The sequence below is a fragment of the Apostichopus japonicus genome, chromosome 15 (assembly GCF_037975245.1).
Source record: "Apostichopus japonicus isolate 1M-3 chromosome 15, ASM3797524v1, whole genome shotgun sequence".
Classification (NCBI taxonomy): domain Eukaryota; kingdom Metazoa; phylum Echinodermata; class Holothuroidea; order Aspidochirotida; family Stichopodidae; genus Apostichopus; species Apostichopus japonicus.
This window is the reverse complement of record NC_092575.1, coordinates 21,851,729-21,872,584: the sequence shown is the minus strand read 5'-3', so window position 1 is coordinate 21,872,584 and position 20,856 is coordinate 21,851,729. Positions and strand designations below refer to the sequence as shown.

General features: G+C 35.2%; 3 protein-coding genes across 8 annotated transcripts in view; 1 reads left to right on the top strand and 2 right to left on the bottom strand.

The window, feature by feature from the left end:
* Positions 1-2,038, bottom strand: part of LOC139981666 (uncharacterized) — a 53,695-nt gene extending 51,657 nt beyond the window's left edge. For 2 of the 4 annotated variants that reach the window (XM_071994235.1, XM_071994237.1), the window contains exon 1: positions 1,780-2,019. In XM_071994235.1, coding sequence (XP_071850336.1) covers positions 1,780-1,840 — 61 coding nt within the window. In that variant the 5' untranslated portion in view covers positions 1,841-2,019. Of the gene's footprint in view, positions 1-1,779 lie in introns of all 4 variants that reach the window. The other 2 variants (XM_071994236.1, XM_071994238.1) reach the window with 2 other exon arrangements.
* The window catches only part of LOC139981664 (uncharacterized), a 179,814-nt gene extending 162,823 nt beyond the window's left edge, over positions 1-16,991 (top strand). For all 3 annotated transcript variants that reach the window (XM_071994232.1, XM_071994234.1, XM_071994233.1), the window contains 12 exons: positions 8,945-8,966; positions 9,147-9,226; positions 10,082-10,139; positions 10,662-10,721; positions 10,989-11,083; positions 11,731-11,898; positions 12,520-12,630; positions 13,217-13,392; positions 14,305-14,424; positions 15,006-15,117; positions 15,454-15,535; positions 15,770-16,991. In XM_071994232.1, the coding sequence (XP_071850333.1) occupies positions 8,945-8,966; positions 9,147-9,226; positions 10,082-10,139; positions 10,662-10,721; positions 10,989-11,083; positions 11,731-11,898; positions 12,520-12,630; positions 13,217-13,392; positions 14,305-14,424; positions 15,006-15,117; positions 15,454-15,535; positions 15,770-15,896 (1,211 nt within the window). In that variant the 3' untranslated portion in view covers positions 15,897-16,991. The remainder of the gene's footprint in view (positions 1-8,944; positions 8,967-9,146; positions 9,227-10,081; positions 10,140-10,661; positions 10,722-10,988; positions 11,084-11,730; positions 11,899-12,519; positions 12,631-13,216; positions 13,393-14,304; positions 14,425-15,005; positions 15,118-15,453; positions 15,536-15,769) is intronic.
* Positions 16,992-17,144: 153 nt separating this feature from the next.
* On the bottom strand, positions 17,145-20,482 carry LOC139981672 (uncharacterized protein CFAP97D2-like). The gene is made up of 5 exons (XM_071994250.1): positions 20,301-20,482; positions 19,286-19,475; positions 18,727-18,850; positions 18,067-18,162; positions 17,145-17,305 (listed from the first exon to the last, which is right to left on the bottom strand). The coding sequence occupies exons 1-5, from the start codon at positions 20,401-20,403 to the stop codon at positions 17,255-17,257; spliced, it is 564 nt and encodes a 187-aa protein (XP_071850351.1). The 5' UTR covers positions 20,404-20,482; the 3' UTR covers positions 17,145-17,254.
* Positions 20,483-20,856: the final 374 nt, after the last annotated feature.

The following is a 20,856-nucleotide window of genomic DNA, read 5'->3' as shown; positions in this document are numbered from 1 at the left end:
CGACAAATGAAATACGCTTCTCTTTCACCTCGCTATGTTGAGTTTTTCCCTGGGAATTCTACAGAACTTATTAAAGGTTCTCGTAAATAATTTGTAGGGCTAATTACAATCACGAAAGTGACCTATTAGGGTGGTTGATTGACTACGAAATTGTAGGGGATCAGAGCAAATGTGTTTGTAACGAAGCCAACTCGAAATCACTTGTGTTTCCTAAAGCTGGATCTCGAAAGAGATCCTTTGAACAGACTTTATGTTAATGAAATGGAGGTAAACGACAAATGCAAATGAATATATATAATTGAAAACGTAATGAGAAGGAATATATATATATATATATATATATATTTATATATGTTCGAGTTTTAAACAACTGTACACGCCTTCGTTATGAACACTTTTAACCCTTATATATATACATTATAACGAAAGTGAGTCCTTATCAAATATTTTCAGGAAGTTGTGAACTTTTTCTCATTTTCCCAGTTGTCTCGATAGGCTTATCGCGATAAGCTTCAATAACCTATCAGTTTTATTCTCTAACTGAACTGTTGTTGATTTTTTCAATTTCAATTTCAATTTCTTATATGTTTGTACAAGATAAACACAATGTTACATTATATGATATTTCAAAACTATACTTAAACTCAACGTCAAACTTTAAAATTCACAATTCAGTAAAAGTAAAACCTTGATCTATATAATAAATGGACGCTCCGTTAACTTTTATATATTACTTCAAAACAAAGTCGTTTCACATTAGACACAGTTTACATGTATTAACTTCGTTTATTTACCTGAATAGATTTGCAACGAAAAGATACAAGCAGCGCCTATCAGTTTCATTCTACAATGTTATTACTCGGATATATATCACTTTCAATTTCAAATTTATTTCGCCTAGGTTTGTGCGAGATAAATACAATATAACATTATATTACATTTCAAAACTACCTGGAAAGATTTAGGACAAATGTCATTGATGTCAAACAAATGGCACGAACGCATGTTAGTATGTTCTAATAATTTTCATCCTCTTTTGTTCGAAAATACAAGGGAAGTTTATTACTGTGGCGGTGCTAGATCGATCATAATAACTTATCTCGCCTTGAAGCAAGTTCTGTTACAACCTACGCTACCGGATCAAATGGAGACTAATCATCTCCTGGTTGTTTGCATTATCGTGGTTCTAACCATAGGCTGCCAATCAGCAGGTAAGTTACTTTCCCACAGTGTGATGCCGTTACAGTAGGCAGTCGATACAAAATGTACCAAATCATCACCTGACTGTCTTGTATTGAATAAATTAGATTACAATTTGAATACAGAATATGACTGGAGGGATTTTATAAAGGGAAAAGTGGTTGTACTTATAATTATTGGACACATACTTAAGAAACAAAATATTACATGTGCCCGGTAAATTTTAGCTCAATCGCTTTTCTTCCTGCAATTGGTATCCAAAGAGTTCTGCACATTTTTTCAATGTCATGAATGTTAGTAAAGTCAGCAGCGACAACATTTCTAATGTTTGCTTGAGATATCTAATCATTCAGGAAAATCCTTCACGAGTGTAAGCTATTAGTTGTCGTTTTTTTTTTTTTTAAGTATTAGTGTTAAATTATTACCAGGCGTCAAACTTTAAAACACACAATTCAATGGAAAATAAAACGTTGAGCTATATAATATATGGACGCTACATTAACTTTATATTTGATTTTATATCAGAACAAAGTTGTTTCACATTAGAGACAGTTAACTAATATAATTTAGTTGATTTACCTGAATTGACTTGCAAGAAAAATATACAAGCAGCGCAAATGATTCCTCTGATGAAATGCATTGTACAAATGGTCCAATAAACATAAAGTATAAAGCGTATTCAAAAATGAAATGTTGTTAAAGCTCTAATGTAATGAAATTCTACATGGAGCTTATACAGTCCTTTTGAAAGTAGTGCTATGTGTATGCAGTCGTATAACCAAGTAACAAGGAGGCATGCGTCATCACTTGGGTGACTCTGAACGTACCATGTTTATAACAATAGAACTATACAAGCCTCCAGACAATATAACGCTTTTAATTTAATACAATGAGGTCTAACTAAGACGACTAAGTTAACAAAAACTTAACTTTACATATTATAGTGTTTCCACATCAGTGACTTCACAAGGCTGCCTTCTCCCTTAACCTTGTGAATTTATTTGGCCAAGCATGTCATGTACCACAACTCCCACGCACCAATGCACTGATTTTGATAATGGTAAAAGATATAATTTGCCTTCAAATATCAAGTGCTTTCAGGAGAGGTGTTTGACTTAACGCCTTTTGTTAAATTATCACGAAAACTTGTTGTGGGGAGTTCCATGTACATCTAAGGCAGGGAACGTACCGAAGTGAACGGGCAGGGAACGTACTGAAGTGAACGATGAATGTTTATGCTTTTCAGGTAATGTTCCAAAATGATGCTCTCCTAGAGTTAAATTGAACTATAGTTAGATGTAATCTGTCCGCTTAAGTCCCACAGTTGTTTATAGATGAAGACACCCCCCCCCCACCCCCTTCAATCAGACACAACTAAAACGCAATTTAGATTCCACTAACATGGAGTATATGAGAGGTTATATTTTGTGGGGAAGTTACAATGGTGATTAAACATAAATGGTTATGTGCAATGTGCTGGCAAGCACATACCTTCCCTTTTACATACAGGTCCTGGACCAGCACGTCTTTTATGGAGGTTTATTCAATATCATCATACAAAACTTGAAAGCAATATATTCATATTTTGTTAATATTATGTGGTACATCAATATTCCATCCCTTGACATTGGACATATGCACTGAAAATAAAGCAGCCAATGCAGAAATTTCGCCTAAGTAAATCAGACATTTTAATTGGAAGCAATCAGGGTCAATTTACACACTGGCAATTAGCTGGCAATAATAGCCATAAATAGTAAAAACAGATTTTTTTAATAATTCAAGTAAACTGAAAGTTAATTTTGAACATAATAACATGCACTCACAACTTTTAATAAGCTATGAGCTGTAACAAGACTGCTTCCAGGAATTTATTGCAGTGTAGTCTATGCCTTCAGTAAGTTAATTTGGAAAAGAAATCTTTGGGGTATTTTTACGAAGAATCTTATTCGAAACAACATTAAATTTCACCACTCTATCAAAGCATACTGGGTGACGGACTAGCTTGGCTTTGAAACCATCGCGCTACTTTAAAAGTATCTAACATCTTACGTACTGAAAATCCGCAAACGCAAGCCTCCACACTGGACAATCTTCCTGCATTACCCTTTCTTCATCCAGATAAAAAAAAACAGAGAGAAGATGAAGACAGCATTCTTCTCATCCTGTAAATGAATAAAAAGATGGACAAAGTGTAAGCTCAGAGTTCCAACCAAAGAAATGATAACCTCCCTTAATCCTATGAGATTTCAGACTTATTATTCAAATGCATGAAGCTGAATCCATAGTTGCACATATGCATGATGAACACACAGCCCCAATTGCAAGGAGTTTCAACACTTTTTAGTTCTCTGGTTTGACATCAATATCACAATTCCATACTTCATAGTTTAACATTGCACACAATAAAAAAAACGTTTTTTGGTAACATTTTACCAGTTCGTACAGACATTAGATAAATTTGTTTGTTAAGCCACTTAAGAAACTGTTTAGACCCATAATACTCATTCCTTGGAACAAATTTCCAACACCCAAATTAGCAAAGTCATCTTGTTAGATCAAAACAACTCCTAACGAATGACATCGTTGAAAATTACTGGGAGGAGCATGGAAAGGAAATATATAGATTTACGCCCTTATTGGAACTTTTTTCAACGGGGCAGTTTAGTAAAATATTAGAGAGCTAACTTAATTTCACAAACAGTTTAAAAGCAGCTAATAGTCCTCGAAGCAAAGAATACATCAACTAGGGAACCATTCCTTGTTCCTAAGTTGCAAATGGTGGCACTAAGTCAAAAGCGACACTTGGACTTTCCAGTATTACAAATTACCTCTCTTCATTTGAATCATAATTTGATGTTAAAGCCTTGAATTATTGAAAATAGTGAATACACAAGGAGAAAGGGCTAGTTGGAAGGCTGTGTTAAGTAACCAATACATTTATCACTATATATTTGAATATATTTCTGAAATGCATTATGCAAATGGTCCAATACACATACAGTGTAAAGTGTATTCAAGAATGAAATGTGGTTATAGCTCTAATGTAATGAATACCACCTTGGAACTTACAATCCGTTTAAAAGTAGTGCTATGTATGCAGTTGTATAACCAACTGAAGAGTAGGCATGCGTCTTTACAAATGCTAAGCACTGGTAACTCTGGACAATTGAACGAACCATGTTGATAACAATAGAACAACACAACATCAAGACTGGGCAAAAAACAAACAATATAATGCTTTTAGTGTTAGTGCAATGAGATGTAACAGAACTGAATATGACTAAGTTTACAGAAAAATTTACTTGACATATCATACTGTTTTTACACCAGTCACTTCACAACGTTTGTCAATAGGGCAGTTTAGTAAAATATTATAGAGCTTACTTGATTTTAAAGACAGTTTAGAAGCTGATATTAGTCCTCGAAAGAAAAAATGCATCAACTAGGGAACCATTCCTTGTTCCTAAGTTGCAATTGGTGACACCAAGTCAAAAGCGACATTTTTACTTTACAGTATAACAAATTTCCTCTCTACATTTGAATCATATTTTGATGATGAAGCTTAGAATGATTGAAAATAGTGGATACAAAAGGAGAAAAGGGCTAGTTGGAAGGCTGTGTTAAGAAATCAATACATTTAGCACTACCTACTCACGAGCCTTTTTGTACTTAAGCAAGGGAAATCAGTTGTTTCCACAACTAAAATACATACTCCTACTCCTTTTTGGAATGGTGAAATCCAGTCAGTAGTGACACAGAGATTTGGAAATAGAACGAGACGATGGTTCACAAGTTATGCGAAGGATAAATGAACACTCTTAAGTAACTAATGCTGCAAATTAAGAAATGGTGTTGTGTCAGTTCTTGCACAAGTGATTTATTCAAACAATGTATCGTTACATGAAACAAATGGCCGTGCATTGAGTCTGGTTTTACTTTCCTTTTCGATTAAAATTTTAGAAGGATTTTTAAAGGATTTACAGACAAATGAAAGTCAAAGAAATGGAGAGAGACTGAGAAAGCAAGAAACTTGTACTTGCGGTCCCCTTTACGAAATATACAACAATTAAACAATAAAGAAAGAAGAAAGGTACAAAAACCAGTAGCCATAACTCATGATAAAATCATTTTTAGTAATCTTTTGAAAGATAAAATTGTTCTCTCATCTACTATGGAGTCTTGAAGGTTGTGTGCATGTACAAAGTAGAGTTTAATGTAAAATGTAGGTGTCAGATTGATCAAAATGGAGCTTAAAGGAATTTCTAGTTTCATGGCTGTGTACATTAAAGTGTCAAAATAGTAAGTCACAAATCATGGGAAGAGATCTGTAAACATTATTGTATGTGAAAACAGCAACTTGGTACTAGAAATCTAAATATGTGATAATCATGAATGGCGAATTTCTGAACTTCGCATGCGTGGAAATTCTGCTAAAATGTCTGGCATTTCTTTTCCCCTACAATCATTCATCCAGTGTGACCAAAATTCTGCCATCTTAAGCATATGTACAGCTGTTAATGCTCAGGATTGTCTTCCATTGTGTTAGTTTCAGCCACTCATTTTTGCTCTACTGGTTTCTCAGGTCCTGTTTAAAGAAAAACAACAAACAAGCAACACTCACATACAATGGGATGGGTTTTCGCGCGTAACGGGAGCCCAATTAAGGGATTGCAGAACATATTTTCACTCTGTTCCGGATTTCTACCATATGAAACAAGAATGAAAAGTGGTCAATATCATCTAATGATTGTTAGCTGATTTTAAATCACAGTTTAATGAGTGCATAGCTTGTGTCTTGGGATGGTTTGATAGTGCATGCTGCACGTCATATAAGAGGTCATGAAATGAGAATAACTGACGGAATCAGTATTGGTATTCAATATTCATAGATGAAAAGATATATTGAACTGTATATTAGTGGTAATAACCAGTATATGCTTTACTCAGGCTTAGCAGTGGTCGAGTTAATATTGGCCTCATTCTCAGTCGGGTAGGCCTATATAAATAAATGACACTTGGGGTAACCTTCAGCAACTAACTTAAGTATAACCTAGTGCCATAATAAATGTAAATTGCCTAGGCCTAGCTAACGCACATAATATCGTTAGATTAACTCAGGTACCATCTTCCTGGGATGGGGGGGGATTCGGAAAGTGTTAGCGACATATGTTTTTGTGAACTTGTTCCAAGTTAGCTGCATGGGCATGGGCCACGCGGCCCTGGTACTTTTACATCAATCAATATGTAAAGCATTTTACCGATTCCCTGTGTAGTCACAATGGGTATACATCTTAGTTGTGTAAGAAACCGCAAAGATGGTCTTATTTTACTAACATTATGTAAGAGAAGAGATAAATATACAACATAGTAGCTGTTGAAACTAAGAGGTTATTTAACTTAACTCAGCTAACGATTACCTACCCTGTGTTCTAGTTTTACCTGACCTATCTTACACAGCATATTTTACATTTCGTTTTGTGGGTGTCCTGTTATATTTAGTTTAGTTTTTATTACCATTTATGCATCATAACCTTTTACTCTCTTGCTTATATATTGTATCTTATGCTGTTATACTGTTATAAAGGAAACTAAAACTGGAACATCTCTCACAGCTATGGTTCCAAATTTACCGTGAAAATGGAAAGTAACTAAAATCTTCTGCAAGTTAAATTTCTATTCCGGTTAACCTTATCTTTTACAAGATACACCCTAGCATAAACGAGCTTTAATGTAGGCCTTTAACTTTACTTGGGAATACTCAAACAATATTTTCAAGTTTTCTAATCGTTCAATTTCTTTAGTTGTTGCAAAGCTACGGTAAATCGTGCGCGTCTTAATGGCAAAAGAAAGTAAATTTCTTTCTTAGATTGCGACAGCCTTTCTCTATTAAAACCCACTTGGTCAGAGACTGCATTTAGAATGAGGAACATTGAATCTACTTCATCAGCAAATTCATCAGCAAACACGTATTAAGACTTTCATACTAACATACATCACTGACTGCTGAGTAATATACATAATGTTGGAAAAACCAATGCCGATTTCTTCATCTGCTTGCAGAAGCAGGAGAGGTGAAATCCGAAAAGGTCGAGAAACACATCTGGGAAAAAGCAGAACTGCATTGCGACGCCACCGACATTAATAGCGCATTATGGGAGAAGCAGGGTAACCATTCAGCTGGTGTGCTATTTACAGGACTACGGTCGGTCAGGAGTCGTGATCTGGACAACATAGTCATCTCATCAAACAACTATTCCATCATAATATATCCTGTAAGAGTTGTTGACGAAGGCGTGTACAGTTGTTTAGAACTCGGGAATGTCTTAGCAGTGTACAACTTAACAGTGAGAGGTACTTTACTATGGCGGTGTCCACTTCCATTGAGTCAAATGCTTCGTAATTATCTGCTCTCTCCTGCAATATATATCTATAATACAAATATATCTATATAATAAACACACACACACACACATATATATATATATATATTTATATATGTATATATATATATATATATATTTGTATATATATATATATACATATATGTATATATATGTTTATATGTATATTTATATATATACTTATATATATATATATATATATATAAATTATATAAATATTTTTTATTCAGTTGTTCCACAGCTCCGAATTCAACATATAGGATTCAATGTTTCACACGCCATCTCTTTGGACACTGCGCAAGATATCCATTTAGTTTGCATCGCTTTTCAGTCCAAACCCGGAATGACATTAAACTGGACCACTGAACATGTAACCGTTCAAGAACTTTCAGAATTTACGAACGTTTCAGAGAATGAATTCATGGCCGGTACATACAACTTTGAAAAATATATTATTGTTCGTCCATCTGTCAACTTTGCTAATATCACATGCATTGGGAACGGACATGAGAATCTTGAATATGCAGTAACAGTCTCTTTTACTATCGATGGTAAGTACATGTCGTTGAAAAAACATCATTCAGTTTCAGCCTTTAAGTTAAAGTTAAGTCAACTTAGCTTTCACTAAAAGAAACTAAGACATGTTTGAGAAGCGAAATTACTTTCTAAAGTATAGCACATCAATACCAGTAGTGGAGTATCAACAAAATCATAATGACATTGCAACTGTACAAACTGTACGCTCTGTTCTGTAAAGAAAACGTAAATCGAATAAAAGATGTATATATAACTAATGACCGAGAAACAAATATTGGCATTTTGATTTTACACACAGAATCACGTGGTTTGCTGGCTATTGCAACGTTCTTGGCGGGTTTCCTCACTCTGATGACGATTATTTCTCTTGGTGTCTTATACTGCTTCAGGCTTCGGCGAAATAGAGGTGAGAAATCCTAGCTCATTTGATTCAGAAATTATACAGAAAGTATATAAAAGGGTCGACGAGGGTTCCCCTGCTTTCATTATTGTAGGAAGTTTTTCAATTTAATATATAAACGAATAACTCTTACAATGGCCAGTTGATGTCAATAATTTTACATTGTCTATCCATAAGCGTAGGAACAGGGGACAGAAGGACCCTTCCTCCAATTTTCAATGTGGGGCAGGAATATGTTTCTGTTTACTTTCCGTGTTTGTTCTAGTTGATATTAGTGTGTTACTTTCTGCCATATTACAAACAACGATCACTCCTTAACATATTCTATACATCTCGTTGTACTTATCATTGAATGCATAAGACTACAAAATACAAAGCTCTGTACCTCTGTCTTCTTTCACAGCAAAAGATCATTCAAAAAATATGTAAGTTAATTTCTTCTCATGTTTTGCTCTGTACCCATTTTGCAATTGAATTGTATTATGATAGATGACAAAAAGAACATTAACTGCGTTTAAACTCCATATTCAGCTGCACATTGACGAAGTTAACAATTTATTTACATAAAACTGATTGTTATTGATTTTATTTCGTTAAATTATCAGGCAAAGTGAATCATGTGTCTGTGCTTTGACTACGAAAGCTAAAACATCAGAGGAAGAAGAAACATTTTCAGCTAGAGAAGGTAACTAACGATTCACTCATTTATAATTGTCAAGTACTCCCAACTTTTTGTTGTGAAAGACGTATTTTTTTCTCAAAGAAAATATTGTCGATTTCAATATTAAAGCGTTTAGTGGAGTTCTTCATTATTTTGTGTTAGTTAACCGAAAATTTACTTTGAATTTCAAGTATGTTTTTAAACTGGATTCAGAACAAATATAAGTTTCTTTGCGTTTTTTCTTTTACAAAACGTGACTATAATTTCCTTACAAGAAAACTATCACCATCTGATTTGAACAATTCTCAAGCATTTTAGGTAAAATAATGAAAGTGGCTTTACTTTGCAGTTGCATCGTTAGATAACTGAAAGTAGATCACCTCGCTGGGATGAGATAAAAATTACAGAACGTGAGATACAATACAAGTTTGTTTCGCCTGGTCGACACTTTTGACAATCAATATAATGTTATAACGTTTACACTTTTAAATAGTACCACGTTCTTCGAACTATTGAGTCAACATCGGTTATAGTCGGTGATCTTTCGTTTAATTGTTTTCTATTTCTTATATAAGATCCGTTGGCTTTACTCCTCCAACGTTGGAACTTCATTTAGTAACCTTGTTAATATAATAAATTCCTTTTTTTCAGATGATGGTCTTTCACTTCTATTTCACTTGTCTTAATTTTATTCTGATCATAACATTAGAAATGCTTTTACGGTGTATCGATAGCTAGATGACGTATATATAGGGGGACTGTTGCGTGACAAGTTATAAGGTAATATATAAGATTTTCTCTCTCCTGAAATGTAATGATACGAATAAGAATTGTACGTATTTCGCGTTGTCTTCAAATCGTTCTGATATTGACTTTCAGATAAAACAGATACGATAGTCAGAGACGAAGACGACGTTGGCGATGTACTCATCAATAGGTACATTGTTTGTGTGTTATATAGAAAAAGAGTAAAGGACTAACATATATAGCATGATGTAAAATCTACTAATAACTCATTGTTTTCAAAGAACATTTTTGAATTGATTGATGTAAATTTCTTCCTGCTATTTGACAAGTACCGTAGGTCTCTTGACATTAAAATGAGTTCACGGTTTGCCGATAAATTACAGATTTCATGCCAGCGGCTGTCATACTGATATGAAAGGTAATAAGGCTGGTGTAACATTGATGTTCAAACCAAATGTGTTAAAAACTTGCGTCTTAAGATTCACTTTATTGAAAAATTCTGGAAAAGTACTTTCGTATAATCAATTCAATCTTGTTTTAAATAACAATAAGAAGAACTATATTTTGTAATAATCATCTCAAAGAATGTGAATACGATGCTACTAAACCAATTTTTAACTCGCTTATCGTATCATCCCTTTTTACGGTTACTTCATCCAATGTTGGAAACTCTGTGTCTACCTTATTTTGATAAAACACTACAATGACGCAGTTATTTTGGAGAAAATAAGCACCAAGCACCTTACGACAGAAAGATAAACACTCCGTATGGGTGAGTTTTACAGAAAGAATAAATAATATTGCAAACATTGCTTCACTTTCCGCGAGGTTGAGTCAAGTATTGCTGTTTCGCACATTTTGTATTTTCTTCAAGAACTGCACGAGAAACATATCTCCACTACTAAATACGATTCTATTTGGTCTACATCGCAAATATTAAACTAAAATATTCCATCAATCATCTTTCTTTCTGCCATTTTATGGATGGTCTTCTCATTGGTGAACACCCAACGCCCCGTTTATTTGATTGAACACTTAGAAGACGAAACTATGGAGAAAATCAATACCAAGCTTCTACAAGTTACGAACGAAAGATAAAGACTCCCTACTTTATAAAAGAAAGTCACCAAGAAGGTATACAGCATATGTGTTTTAAACATGTGTATCTCATAGCATATTTAATAAACAGTACAGTTATTATATTATTGTTAACCAATCTATTTATGTATTTTAATACAATAACACAATGTATGATACAATAAGCTTCTTCTAAAAATAAACAGTTTATTGAAAACATACATTGTACACAGCGTAAGTTACTTCCTCTTTTGACATCATGATCTAACGGTACGGAATAACTGTCCATGTCTTCAAATAAATCGAACCATTTGCAGACCTTATTTGCCTTTTTCTTTATTTAGTCACATATTTATTCATTTCGTTTAATTTGTTACTTCAGTAGATGTGTGCCTTAATCTATATTGATCTATGAAAACGATAGGAAATATATCTAAGAATGAAATGAAACGTAGTTAGAAATACAATAAAAACAATAGCAATCTTATTTATCATTATTTATGAAACAATTCGTTACTTTCATTGATTAAAGAGTTTAATAGTAAATTAAGCTTTCCTTTTTAATTGAATGATACATTTATGTTATTTACATCAAACCTTAGCCTCAATTAACCAGTTTTGTCTAAAGAAATAATGTATTTGAAGGATGCCAAGGTCACTTTAGTAATGATACCAATGTATTACTGGATATTCTTCCTTCACAGAGGAGTATTCTGCTATTGACGATGAAATGTTTGATTTCAAAACAATCAAAGATAACCAAATTCGTTTCATAACCCGACTTTCGAAGGGACATATATCTGATAGATGGCTTGTGGCGTTTTCTGCAAAGCTAGGTACCATGAAATATGTGTTCATCTGCCAGGCTGCAAGTAAGTAATTATCTTCGTTATGTATAATACTGAGTACGGTAAGTTGGCTACGTAAACCGGTGTTTAAAACCCAGGTTTATGGGACTGTACCAATAGCATTTATTTAAAATCTAATTGATTCTAACATAAGACATGATAGTGAACAGGACATGTTAATAAACACGCAAAGCGAGCTCAGGTACAAAAAATATCCACAAACCATAACGTTTAACCTTATCACGGTAATTAAAATAACAGGTGAAATCATCTCTGATATATGAGAAGAGATTTCACAAATTTGTATACATTACGCTTACTGTGGATGCAGTCATCATACAAATACGTTAAGACGTTTAAAGTTTCTTGGGCTCCTTTTATCTACTGATCAACGACAAGTGCAAAGTAGGCCAACACTTTGCAAGGAATAAACAACATAAGTTGGGCAAAAGGGTCAGTCGGAGATTTCTTTACATTTAGTCGAGAAGAATATCTTGGATAAAGCACCACATGTAGGAAAACGTTTGTTCCAATTTCCTGAATTATTTTGTTGGTATCCTTTGTGCATAATTGGTAAGCTGTTTTTCCGCTGGAACTGTACTTATGCTAGAATTATACCGTCTATATCGTTTCTGGATATGCTAGAATCGAAAACAGATAATCAGCAACATGAATGGGATGTATTTGCGAAAGAGTACAATAAAATACCAGCGTCACCCCACATCTTGAAATGCCTTGGATCTTGTTATCTGAACGGTTAGTTTATATATTTACTTTATCTATCACATGTTATGGCTTTAATGTAATCTATACTAAGTTTGCCATTGTCTGTAATATATGAACATTTGGGTATAAGGCATTATTTAAAGCTGGATTGATTATTTTGCTGTACAAAAGTATGTGTTTTACAAAAGAAAGACAATTTGAAATGCATCTGAGAAAAATATTAGCTACGTTGTGATAATTTATATTTATTTGCCATTACATCGTTTATATTTAAATTGTCAAGTGAAGTAAGGAACAGATATAAAAAAGAATGGCGATTGCAGTGATATTATATTGTACTGCATGCTCTTGCAACATCATACTGGTAAATGTATGCTAAGAGCGCATTTATAATCCTGCTGATATCATTCCACTTCATTCGTTTTTCCATAGTTTTATAAGTTTAAAATTTGTATGTTACATAGACGTATTTTTTTCAAAGAAGCTGTAATACAACGAGTGTCCCAACTTTAGGGGAAAGAAAAAACTCCCAAAATAACAGATCGAAAGTGAAATGGCATTTTGTATTTTGAATTGCTTTTTTACTATACGACAACTTTGTTACTTTACCATGTAGATCAGGTTTACATCGTTCAAACATACACTAAGATGGAGACGTTACAAGATCATGTGACGCTGTCTGCTTATGAACTACAAAAACGTCTAACAGATGATATGGTAGCACTTGTGAAGGAACTGCTACAATTTTCACTTCAAACTGCTTCAGGGATGGCGTTTATATTATCACAAGGGGTAACTTGTCATTGTTTCTAAGCTCATTTAAACTCTTTTAAGATTTTTTTCGTTCAACAGAATTTGTTGTACCGGATTTGTTCATTATCATTATATTGGAATTCGACGTCCGATGTTATACCTCTGTTAATGATTCGTTACTCGATCGTAGAGGGATCAAAACTGCAAGATTAACTTACTATGGAATGTATTTTTACTTATTTCTGAGTAAGACATGCGTATAGAGAGGCCATAACGGGGATCACAGCTTGACTACACACATGGTCAAGTTTTGACACAGTCCCTCTATGTGAGGAATTTCAACTACAAATGTCAATATATGATTCTGTATAACAGAACTTAATCGATTCTTTTAGCAAAACGCTTAAAGATTCGGGTCAAGATTCGATCGTAGAGGTATCAGAATGCAAGATTAACTTACCACGGAATGTGTCTTTACTGATTTATGAGTAAGACATGCGTATTGAGAAGCCACGGAGAGCACACACATGGTAAAGTTTTGATACAGTCACTATAAGTGAGGAATTCCAACCACACATGTCGATATGTGATTCTGTACAACATAATATAATCTGTTCTTTTAGCGAAAGTTGAGTTTAATATGTTCACCCGATAGAATGTGAAGGAAAAATGTAGTTCGACATCGTCCAGTAATGAGTTGAGTTCGCGGTTAGGGACGTTTATAGTCATGGTTTATTTATTTAGGCTAACTTTGGACAAAAATTGTTCCTCTGAAACTTGGCAAATTCTAATTAGAAAGGTTTCCGCATGCAGATCCAGGTTTATTTGTGCATAGAAACATGTTCAGCTCTTGTGACATCACAAGTCTGCGTCAACTTAATTGGACTACTTACTTCAATCTACAAAATAGCTTTCACCATTTTATAGTATTTCTTCCATTTTCTTTTTCAGTTTTCTCATCCCTCTCTATCCATTGCAAACATACTGCTAACGGATAACAAAAATTGCAAGTTATTTGATTTTTGTCTGAGGAAAGATGCTTTATGTTTCTTGGAATCCATAAAGACGAAGGTATTTATCCTTTAGTGTATATTTATCTGCCAAATGAAGGTTTTTTTAGTATGTAGTGCCCATATATGTAAGGTCCATACGTTTCTAGATCTTATTAATGTGGACATTACAGATCTTGACATAAATTTAGGGAAATATTATATTATATTATATTATTTTAGGGAAACAAAATATACGGTGTAATAACAATATTTCACCTCAAGTTCTAAGAATGAGCAATTAACTGTTTGTTGTCTGAAATGTCTGAAATAACCAATTTTAACCTCAATTCTTTAATTTCGAGGTAAAGTTGCCTATAGGTTTATCTGCTTTTTAACTGTGTTGGTATATCTGAATTAAGCGTTCATGTTTCTGTCGAAAAAGAAATGCACTTTCTCAAGATATCAAGCTGCGTTTTATTCATTCTTTTTTTCAAAATTATGGTGAAAAGATTGTGCTGAAAAAATTTAATAACCAGAGAAGTTACAATGTATAAACGGGCAATTATAAAGAAAGTTCGGCCCGACATTGCAATGAAACATAATGAGTTTCCTTGTAAGATTATGAGGGGAATTTTAATCTGTTGTTTTGTTTTCTTGAAGTCTGTAGATACATCCCTTTATGAACGAAGTGAATTTCAGGGTCTAGTGGAATACACGACCGCTACTGACGTTTGGCTAACAGCATATGCAATCTGGCAAATATTTTCACAAGGTAACGAAACAGACGTTTTCTTTGTAGATATTTAATTTGTTAAGGATGACTGTGATAATTTGGTACTAACGTCAAATGCAATATTTCTCATCCTAACAGTTAATACATATATGAATGGTTTGTTTCCGACAAGAATTTAGATATTCATTCATTAAATCAATGATGCTGTCCAGGGTAGGGATATGTTCCTTAAATAAATAAATTAAGTTGAGTTAGGGTATTATTTAATAAATACTTTCTCAACTTAATTTATTTGTACTACAGTTAGTAGTATTTAAATATGTATTGACTGGCTATAGCCACATGACATGGTTAATACTATGTCTCCTTACACAGGCGCTCTACCTATAGCTTCTGGAAGTGATCATGATGACGTCAGTGATGTCTTCCCAAAGCCAGAGTTGTGTCCACAAATTCTGTAAGTATCAACGCTAAACTTTGCAAATTGCAGTTACAGGTGCTCCGGAAGCTTAATGTAACTTTATATACCTGCCAATATCTTGAGAATCAAACTACGAGTACTTATGGCCGAATTCAAATGAATGGGTCATGATTATAAAAAGAAGCGTAAACAATGTTTATTTTTATCTAAGAAAGAGGGTTTGTCAGGCTGTATATTTATTTTGAAATCTCAAAATCATTTATTTTTCAGCTACATCGAGATGACACGCTGTTGGTCGGAACCCAGATCAAATCGTCCTGACATAGAAGAGCTTTCCTCGCAATTGACTAAGCACGCTATAGGTCCTCATAAAACTGATGATGGACTCAAACAATGAGTTGAATGTATTTGTATGTCTTTACTTACATAGCTTCGGGTCTTTTATGTACAAAATCAACCGCACATGATGGTTCTCATTATTTACACACACGTTTTTGCCCTTTTGGAATTGGTGAACATTAAGGTGGCATACGCCCATTAATAACCCTATTGACTTACACACTAAATCACAAAAGTAATGTGGTCTTTAAGTCTAGATAGTAGTTCTCACTAGCTAAAGGCTACCCATCACTGGATAGCTGACAAGTTGGCATTTCAAAGCACCATCAATATCCGTATCATGAACATGTAGCGTTTTTGCTATCAGTGCCTGAAATATTCGTGACTTGTAAACAAACCTCTCCACTCAGTCAGTATAGTTAACAATTATCGTACGCTGCTCCTGGGAGGCCTAAAAGTGCCTCAATTGACCTATGTGTTGCACCACATGAACTTCCATTCAAGTTCTTCAACATCCAAGCCACAAGACACCAGATCCTGATTGATAACGTATCAAAAAAAAAGTTTTCCTACTGCATTTTGGCAATATTCCTGAAGGAGAACATCCGGGCGGTTTGATAGAAACTCTAATAGGAGTATGCCACCTTAGACAGACACTTGCTAACTTGCTTGCACAGATTTGTAACAGCGCCCCCTCAATACGAGGATATGATCGCACATCATCACCATTGCTTCTCGTCCTTTTCAGTCCTTAAGACTGAAAACTATATTTGTAATATATCATGCGTGGCTAGGTGATATAGTTCATAGCGTTATGAAGAAACAAGCAATATGAACACTTCTTGGCCCATACGTTCAAAGTGTGCTGATTTCTAATCCTTTTTTTTTTCTAAACATAATGGTCCAGCATTTCGATTTATACAGATATGGAATGATCAGGGTCAGTAGCACTTTTTAACCTGTGTACGGCAGAAGCTTTAACGAGAAACATCGTGAACTTAGTTTGAACAGCATTACGCCATGCCTTGCCTGCACACCTAATTGGTGAAAAATTGTATGCCAATTGTGTCGCGGAACCGGTTGACGTCTTTCTCGGATAGGGTTTATTGAGAGTCCCTGATCTCCAGTGACATATGGAACTTGTTGTATACTATGCATACCGATAACCGTAAACTGTTTACCTGAAACGGAAAATCTTCAGACATCTTAAAACCAGTACTAGCAAGCTAATACTTTATGGATGTGCGGATTCCGAAGTTCGAAGGTACCACAAGAGAGACAGAGAATACAAGATGTAGATACGATATTTAGGTTCCGTTATATTTATTCAGTGATTGTCCAGTTACGTATATGTATAAATAATAGGCTACGTCCGATATTTGGTGATGTAGGCTACTACTCGTCATTACGAACATGTTAGGATGCAACGCTGTTTAAGGTATCTTCAGAGGAAGCTATGTTTAAGTTCTGGTGGAAAAATTGAAGCGGAGAGAAATATCAAATATGACGAATTTTAACAACCATGAACTTGGAAAAACTTGCAAACTATGTAATTAATTCAATTAAAGCTTAGATATATCCTTCTTTCTTTCGATTGTTTTTTCTCTGCTTTCAATGCAAATGCTACAGAATTGTAAATATTTCATGCATGTGATTTTCTAGACCGAGAAGCGGAATAATATTTTCATGTGTAGTGCTTAATGTACTGTTTAATGTGTAATGTTTAATGTTTAATGTCCGCCTTATGTCACATTCATAGGACGGTAGACAACCATTGGCTGAGGTACAGGAGCCTAAGAGACAACTAGTGTGCAATGCAGCTGCAGTATTAAAACAAAATATTCCTCCGTTCTCACCTTCCTTCTTTTACTTGCATTTTTTAACAAATCATTCGGGGGTGGGGGGTGAGGGAAGGAGTGTTGAGTGTAACCCGCTCACGGTTTCTATGTGCCTAAGGTAGTCCATCTTAAAGGGACTATAAGGAGTAGAAAACGGGGGCATCGCTTGCAGGTACCAACAATTCCTCGGAAACTGCAATTAATCATAGATATTTCACAAAAATATGGAAATGCTGTTTTTATTTTTTAATCGCTGCGACCTTTCCAGTACATATATCAATTTGTGTGATCGTGTGTGTGTGTTCTTTAAAGCCCCCCCCCCCCCCGCCCACCCTTTTTGTAGCAAAGGGGAAGAGCGATATTGTAGTTCATAATTATAGAGAATTGTACCTTTCTTCCTCTGTTCTCCGGTGACTTCCAAGGACTGTAAGCTGTCTCGTACCAGGGAGGATATTTGGCAATGTTCGCCATGTACTTCTTGTTGAGCTGCATGATGCACAGACAAGCATGGTTATCTTATGTGATAGTACGTAAGCATGCTGACCACGTTTCACTTAAAGGTCTTGCATTCAGTCTTGTATTTTAACAGACATTTATTGGAAAACTTAATCTTGGTAGTTTATAAACTCTAAGGGATACAGAGATGGCAAAAGGTGAATGGTGGCTGAAAGGTTCATTAATATTGTAAAACCAAACAAAAACCTTCAACTGAAAAGCTTGTCGACTCATAAACTCATGGGTCTGGACTAGAGGTCATCTTCTACAGTCCTGCGATAAGACCACACATACCGCGGCCACGTTTCCAATTCCCACTACCTTTACTATGCATGGGGACCCCGCGAGAGTATTTGCATGGTCCTTTGTTGGCCTGGTCACATGAATAAATCGTTCATTGACCCCACCTCTGCGCCGATTTTATTCCACCCACTTCCTCCCCTCCCGAGCAACCACTTCGTCCCGCCCCGCCCCGACCCCACCCTTCCCGGCCGTCAATCAATTCCTGTATTCGTGTCAACGTCAATGTCACGGTGTCTTTAATGTAACACTTACCGCCCAAGCATGTTCCCATTGGACGTGGTTATAGTTAGCTTCTTTCGAGAGAATTCTCCTCATGATCGCCTGGTTCTCGTGTGTAACCCTCAGTAGTTCCCTCTGTCTCTTGGTCTTATTTAAACTGTTTAATGATTGTTTAAAATAAAAGATAACATCGAAATCCGTCTACAATGCATCATGCATCAGCGACCAATGTATATCATTCTATCCAATTTGTAATTAACGTATCTTATGCATAATGACAAACTGACCACGTGTACACCCGTCTGGAGAGTCAAGAGTAAGGACAATAATATTAAATCCCCCCCTCCCACCCTCCCCCTTGGAACTATTCAGTTATCCTAGAGTATATTATGGAAATAAGATTACACTATTTTTTATCCCTTATTTCCTGGGTCCCGTAAATGTTTGCCATGCCTCTAAAAGGAACCCAGTTCCATAGCTTTATCCTCTCCTCACCCCCTACCCCCTTCATCAGACCTGCTTATACCTAAGTATCGGTCTCCAGAGCCAATACAAAAATTCTTTTACCTCCTTTGTGCAGCAAACATCTAACCTTTTTTGTTCGTAGTCGTTCTTGTTATCTACTCTGCCTCTTGTTCTCATGATGTAACACATCTTCTCCAGGAGGATTCGGTTATCTCTCTCGATTATCGCTAACCTCTCATCCTCCATCTGAAGTTTCTTCAGCTTTAGATGAAGATGCATGTAGGTTTTTGGCGGTTTGTTGTCGATGACTGGCTGTGCTGTTCATGTAGAATGTATATAGGCACATTAAAGTAACATTCAATGACGATGGGGTAGGGGTAGGAGGAGAGATATCGAGGAACAGGAAATATTAGCAGGCTTATCAGATGTTGAATAGCAGCAATGTAATGACACACGAATAAAGGAAAACATATGCAGGAAAGATATTATGACTATTTCCGCCCATTTCAATGTACGGTACGTAACATTATGATATTATATTGTCAGAGGATATTTTGTTGAAATGACTACCAGCTAACTGCACTTTTCTGTGGCGAGAAGAGGAACATAACATCGTTCGTACAATATGGAATATCACGATTTAGTTTACATCTGTGTGTTTTATTTATGTGATGTGTGATGTGGTTATACATGTCATTTCAGTAATGAAGTGCACCTATAATTACTTCTTTCCGTTCAAGATATAGTCGCTAGTTGTTCCACGTCATTTAGTCATAATGTCATCGAAATACATTTTACCGAAATTATGGTATACGGAAATACGTATTGGGTGGCCATCACTATAAACAAATATATAGACCTATATTAACCATGCCTATGGGCCTTTTGAAGGAGTCTGTATAGTTACGTCGCAATCAAATATTGAGGTAAAACATTGTACGTGAGTATAATTTGCACAGTATATCATACTTGTTTTGCTTTATTGTTCGTAACGTAAGTACAGTTTGGTTGTGAGCTTATTTATCAGGATAACGTATTATTCCTATTCATATCATATAGGCCTAAAAAGTTGCTACCCAGGCCTATATATATGATGGCCTATGTAATACTAGGCCTACTCTATACTTTACAGTAAAACTTACCATTTTGTACTTTTTGTCGGTGTGTGTCGAACCTTCTTTGGTCCCATCTTTTCTTCAATAGTTTATTATTTGCAGGGGTTATAGGTTGGTAGGCTCGATGCATTTTTATTCTATAAATGCGTCCAGATTTCAGACGATAAAGTAATATAACCTAGCGCTGTTTTTATACAGCGCAATATAAATACAAATGATACTCAAGCAAAGTTTTGTTTGCGTCGATTAGAAAATATTATTGTGACGATATCGTCCAAGGCGTCATGAATTGCGTTTTGCTTGTCTTGCTCTACGGTTCTGAGATCTGTAACAGCGCGTTTGGCGCAGTATTATATCTTTGGTGCGTTGTGCGTTCACATTGAGCTGTGCATTTCAATTGATACGATAAAGGCGCACTGAAATTCATCGCTCTAGAAATAGCTTTGTTTCCTGCACTACGTACATGTACATATACAAACACACACGAAGATTTATGTTACAATGAACATGCAAGGTCGTAGACGGGATGATATATCTAGAGCCAAGATATTGAACAGCGCCTCTGGTTGTAACGGTCAAAGAT

Excerpts from the sequence above, each read along its gene's own strand:
- LOC139981672 (XM_071994250.1), bottom strand. The coding sequence starts at position 20,403 with ATGCATCGAGCCTACCAACCTATAACCCCTGCAAATAATAAACTATTG. Across the intron at positions 19,476-20,300 it reads CCGACAAAAAGTACAAAATG|CACAGCCAGTCATCGACAAC; the intron begins GTAAGTTTTACT and ends CTACATGAACAG. Across the intron at positions 17,306-18,066 it reads CGGAGAACAGAGGAAGAAAG|AACTTAAACATAGCTTCCTC; the intron begins GTACAATTCTCT and ends TTTTTCCACCAG.